The sequence below is a fragment of the Simochromis diagramma genome, unplaced genomic scaffold, assembly GCF_900408965.1.
Source record: "Simochromis diagramma unplaced genomic scaffold, fSimDia1.1 OVJJ01000603.1, whole genome shotgun sequence".
Classification (NCBI taxonomy): Eukaryota; Metazoa; Chordata; class Actinopteri; order Cichliformes; family Cichlidae; genus Simochromis; species Simochromis diagramma.
In genome coordinates, this window is record NW_024387414.1 from 16,934,300 (window position 1) to 16,940,299 (window position 6,000).

Here is a 6,000-nt window from a genome sequence, read left to right on the forward strand (position 1 = left end):
AGTAGTTCTCCAGGCTTCTTGAAGGACATTCAAAGCTCTTTTTTGGATTTTGGCTGCATTTTGTTTTGTGCTCTGTTAATATGACCCCACACTGCTTCAGTCATGTTGACTGCTTCAGTCTGGGGAGGCCAATCCATGACTGATAGTGATCCATTGTGTGTTTTTTCCATTTGCTTTTACTGAACTAACAGTGTGTATGGGATTGTTGTCATTCTGGCAAAAAAATAACAATAACATTTAAAAATGCCAATCAGATGCTTTCTATATGCTATTTGATGGTGGATAAAAATTAGATGTTAGTTTTTATATTTCCATCAGTTTTGACAGGATCTTCATCACCACTGGCTGGAACGCAGCCCAAACCATGACAGAGCCTCCACCGTGTTTTACAGATGGCTTCAGACTATCTCTCCTAACCTCCTCTGTACATAGTGATGAGGATTTCAACATGTTGCCACTCATTTTCAGTCCAGTCCTTGAGGCATACCTCTGCCTTTTCTCCCTTTTTCCCCTTTTCTTAAGACTGGCAGTCACCCTTCCACTGATTCTAATTCTGATGAGGTTTCAGTGAACAGCAGATGGATCAGCTGACGGACCAGATGCATTTTTCACCTGTCAGGTCTGTGCTGTTGTTTTTGTTTTTCCTGTTTCTTGAGGACCTGGTTTTGAGATCATGTTCATCTGCTATGGACGGTTTTTTAGGCCTGACACGTTTTTGTCTTCCAGTTGTCCAGTTTCCTCATTTTTTAAGGATTCACTACACACTATGCCAGGTTTTCAAGTATTTTTGGTGCAAAAATGCTATTTTATGCTTGTCAAACTGTATTAGCTTTTGTTTTCTTCAAAGATTCAACTACAAAATGGGAACAAATTATATGTTTTTGCAGCACCTAAACAGGTATATCTGAGTGACTCACAGGCTGGTGTTAAGTGGTTGATCACATACAGAACTGGTCTGAAAATGAGTGAAAAAGCAGCCAATGTCCAAAGAAAAAGAAACACTATTGCTCTATTGGTCTAGACTACTCAGAAATTTTGAAGAAAGTCTGACTCCTCGGAAGCAAAATTTAAAGAAATGCGAGGTGGCTCAAGACTTTTGCACAATACTCTAGACATGGATAAGCTTGGATAAGTTTAAGGTATCTGGATCCCACCTCATTATGTTGTCACCAGTCACATTTATCTTCCTACTGAAGAGGGTCCGCAGCACATGGCGCCCCCTTATTCCATCCAGACTGCCATTGCCAAGTAACTCCACCAAAGGAGCAAGCTGACAGAGAGGATTACAATGACGAAAAAAGCATGCAGAGTGAAAAGAAAGTTTCATGGTGGTAAAGTAGGTCTTTAATAGTGGTGGTGGAGAACACTTTTCTCTAAAACCTCACATACGTGTTGGTATTGGTTGGTGTATGGAAGCATTTATTCATGTAGGTATTCATTAATGAAAAGAGATAAAGTCATGTAAGAATATGTCAATCAGAGAAATGCCCTCAAACCTGCTGTGATGTCAGCTGCTGAAAATGACTGACTGGGAGGTAAGGCAGAAGTGGGAGGATGGAGCTGAGAAAGTATGGTGGCCATGTAGGGACATCACCCACCACGCTAGACTGCAGGAGTCTTTTTACAAAGGCCTTTTTCTGCAGGGACTTCATCCCCGAGCTGTGGTCACGGATGGCTGTCAATCTGAAGAGCATTGCAGAAGCTGTTAGTGTCACATTGAGAAGTTTTACATTAACTATGACCACGTTTGGTCCACAACTCACACGCTGTCATTGACGATGAGGGAGGCTGGGAAGCTCATTATGTCAGAGACAGACATAAAGGGAATGAACTGAGAAAGGTCCACAAACAGCTCTGGGGTCACTCGCGGGAACTTGTGGATGAAAGCTGCCGTCATTGTTTCCATGGCCTGCAACTCTTTTTGAGAGGCCTGACAGAGAAAACAAAACGCCGGACAGGAATGGACGTGGATTCAATTTGGCACTCTTTAACTATGCATGGACCATGACGTGAATCCAAATAAAGCAGAAGCAGCACAGTGCAGCCTACTGTAATAACCACCAATCAAAAGAAATGCATATGAAAGAAAACACATTACAATTCTTCTCCATCTCCTTACTCTGTGATGAATGGTTTTACTGAGTGAAATCAACAAGGGCTCATTTATGTGTATTTATCCAGCTAATTAGCTTCTTACACAGAGGAAGCTTTAGCAATAAACATATTTAAGTACAAAAAGTTGAAGAACAAACCTGGCTGGTTTCAACCTGAAGCTGATCCCAGCTTCGATGCATGTGGGAGAGAAATCTCTTGACTGCATCCTTCTCAGCCGACATCACTAGAGTACGAATGCTGTCTCTTGGCATCTGGAGGTACTCCTGGTGGGAGATTCAGTTGAATGCAACTCTCAGTGTGTCTATGTGTGAGGTGTTATATGTGGGTAAATCTGCACACGCTCAGTACCTGCAGCAGAACCTTGAGAGCAGATGAGTTGTCATCACGCTGGATGAGGTCCCAGAGGACAGGCTGATGTAACAGGAGTTACAGGTTATTTACTTATTGTGTGTCTGTTAAACAAATATGTCTGTTAGTAACTGCATCTTACACTGAAGCAGCTCAGCAGGTCCTCCTTTAGTGTGGCATTCTGCTCTCTGCGTAGGAACACTCCCACAGTGTGGAGAACGCTCGTGGAGGCTTCCGGCCGCAGTGCGGACCAGGATGTGTTGTTGATGAGACTGGAGAGGAGAATAGCCTGACCCAGACCCTGCCTTGCCTCTCTTTCTCCCTCGTCCAGCCCCGAAGAGAGACCCACCATAAAATCTAAGACTCGCAGCACATATCCCAGCGCCACTAAAAAACCCTCACGCTCTCCCATCTCGACCTCACACACGCTCAGCTTGTGCAGGACATCCATCAGCAGTGGTGCCGGGTCCACGCACAGCTGCGATGTATCAAAGTCATAAGGTGCTGGAAGCATGTCAAAAAACCTCTGGAGGAAGCACTTCCTGTCTTCCTGTTCAGCCAGCAGATCAGCACAGACATCAGCAAACTGAGGGTTTGTTCTTAAAAGCTGATAGTAGAGTGTGGCATTCAGACAAATGTACTCTCTCAGTCCACGTGTCTGCACACAGAACTCCAGGAGGGTGAAGTTAGTGAAATGTTGCACAGGCCACTCTCTGTACTGACAAGTCTTCAAAGTGGTGTCATCATGGGAGACATTGTGTATTTTGGAACAGTATGCTGCAGCCCACCTGCCCTCTGGCAAGGACTGGTGAGAGTCAGTGCCACACAGAGATGAGATCAGGACTGAGTTGTTGGGTAGAAAGCAGTGTCTGAAAGCCTGAGCACTGAGAGACCTGCTGCCCAACTGAGCCAGACAGTTCTCACTGAGTCCTGTATTCCACATTGACTCATCTGAAAGCTGCACACACAGCTCATCTATGCTCGTCTGGTTAAAAAAATGATAGTCCTTTGTCACTGCAGCCTGAAACAGCACAAAATAAATTAGTCAACCCACAGAATATTCAGTTCTTTATTAAGAATCTTGTTTTGACTTAACTCTGGAAACAAAAGATTTAATTGCACATAAACAACAAATATTAAATGTATTAATTAAACAAACGATATTAACAAAAGTTTGTATTCTAACTGTGAAAACCATTAGGACACCCAACCCCCTAATAGCTAGTGTTACCCCCTTTGTTAGAAATAACATCAGTGATGCTTCTTGTAGCCGTCTACCAGTCTCTGGCATGGTCTGAGGAAGGTTTCCTCCAATCCAGTAGAATTCCTTCAGCTGTGAGATTTTTGAGGAATTATTTGCATGTACAGCCCATTATCCCAGAAGTCCTAGTCTTTGTTCTCTCTGGCCTCCTGGCCTCTCCCATGCAAGTTAAACATGTGCAGTCTGATTTCTGATTGTAGAGGCATGCATTTTACATCAGCAGTCGTAATAGCCTGAAGACATTTTTTTGGAGACTTCTTTTAGCATCTTGCACTCTGCTCTCGGGGTGAACTTGCTCAGACAGCCAGACCTGTGTCAATGTCCTCCACTTGTAGACTATTTTTGGGAAGGAATCGCTGACCTCAAATTCTTTTGAGATCTTTCCAAATCCCTTCCCAAACTCATAAGCTGCTGCAATCTTCTATCCGAAGACCTGAGACAGCTCTTTTGATCTCATGATAGTGTTCACTCTCACTTCAATGGTCAGGAGCACACCAAACTCAACGTCTTAGGTTTAAACAGGGCAAGCCTCCTTTAAAATGCTGAGTAAGGATGTTTTAATCATGTGCGACTGATGTGATTCGCCTGTGAGCGAATCCTTGGCCATTTTTAATGTGAATTAATGCAGCGGTGTCCTAACTCAAGTATTGCATTTTACATTAAAATGTGTTTTCTTCAGTTATAATTGTTTAGTTTTATAATTTGAACCTCCCACTATTGTTAAAATGAATATTAAATTTCCATATGACCAAACATGCTTGCAGGCTTTCACAGCATGTCCTAATTTTTTCACATGACTGTATGTTAAGATAAAAAAAGGCAACCAAAACTCAAATTTGTATTCCTTGCTGAGCTGAATTCCAAGAAGACACTCATGCTCACTCATCTAAAAAGTAATATATATATATATATATATATATATATATATATATATATATATATATATATATATATATATATATATATATATATATATATAACTTTATATTAGTAATCCATTACCTGATAAGCTCTCTGCAGCCAGAAAGATGAGTTGGCACACACTGTATTGTTAAATTCATGGGCAAAGAACTCGCTGCAGACATGGACCCAGAGGAAGTCCTCCTCTGCAGCAGACAGGTACCAGGCTGCATCAGAGCACGTAGCATGCAGGTCGAGCTCCATCTGATCCATTGCAGGGTTAACTGACCCATTCTCACCGTCAAACAGTTTACAATAGAGGAATACAGTGAAGTTAGAGACGCCGGTCAAGCCTGGGATGGATTCATTACATGCGGCCTCCAGGATTTCTGTAGAGGTGGAGTACTCCATCTCCTTCTGCTGACCGGTGCTCTCTTTAGTCTCTGTTTGTGACTCGCTGTTAGGTGCAGTTAATGGTTCAATGTGAAGCTTTTTGTTGGAGGCTTTACGTGCAGCGGGAGTGGCTTTTGGGGTTGACTGAGCTGGTGATTTTGGTGATCTTGGCTCATCTCCTTCAGTGGAAGGGCAGGACAGGAATGGGAGGGAGCTCGGGAGGCCCCGGGAGCTTACACCCAAAGCTTGAGTGTTCCACATCACGTTGTGCCTTATTCCCCTACAAATGCACAGACAGAACAATGTCTGTTTTGTTTTGCTAGATATTTAATGCAAAATATATCAAATTAAATCAAAAATTAAGTCATTTATATTTCTAATATATCTTACCATAAGATGAGTTGTCGTAGGTCGCCTTCAAGAAGACCGATAAAAAAGGAAATATTATTTGGAAATCAAAGTGAACAAGCAGTGGAAAAGCAGCTGGAAGCTTCTGCAGTACACAACCATGGATGATGTAACACTGCAGCTCGGCTAACAATGCCCAACATATAAAGTTACTGACATCAATGGGAGGATTAACAGATGCCCTCACTGGCCAGGATGATTATAACGTTTTTAAAGCAGTGTCATTCACTGTCACTGTCCTCTCCCTGGGGGGTTTCTCTGGGTTAAAATTGTTTTCTGAATGAGCACTATTTATGGAAACTACAGAAAGAGGGTGTGTGACCTTATTTAATTATGAAATTATGAAAAGATTCCGATGTTAGTTTGTGTTTAAATGCAAAAAACAAAGATTTCTAACCACATCAGATAAATTTAACTCCTGTTTTTTATTTCTTCTAATTGTGAGAAGACCAAAATCTCATATAAATACTCACCAGCGGAGCACCGGCTCCGGGTTTTGGGCTGTGGCATATCCACCAGGCTGCTAACGTCATCAAGCAGCGCCATTGTGACTCTTGATACTTTCTCCCTCAGGT

At 42.4% G+C, this 6,000-nt stretch overlaps 1 protein-coding gene across 1 annotated transcript; it reads right to left on the bottom strand.

Annotated features, from left to right (window-relative positions):
- Window positions 1-165: 165 nt before the first annotated feature.
- Window positions 166-3,688, bottom strand: LOC120721287 (stereocilin-like). Its single transcript, XM_040011507.1, has 6 exons — window positions 2,606-3,688; window positions 2,464-2,526; window positions 2,253-2,378; window positions 1,764-1,972; window positions 1,497-1,683; window positions 166-1,270 (listed from the first exon to the last, which is right to left on the bottom strand). Exons 1-6 carry the CDS (start codon window positions 3,404-3,406, stop codon window positions 1,109-1,111), a joined length of 1,548 nt encoding a protein of 515 aa, XP_039867441.1. The 5' UTR covers window positions 3,407-3,688; the 3' UTR covers window positions 166-1,108.
- Between the last annotated feature and the right edge of the window lie 2,312 nt (window positions 3,689-6,000).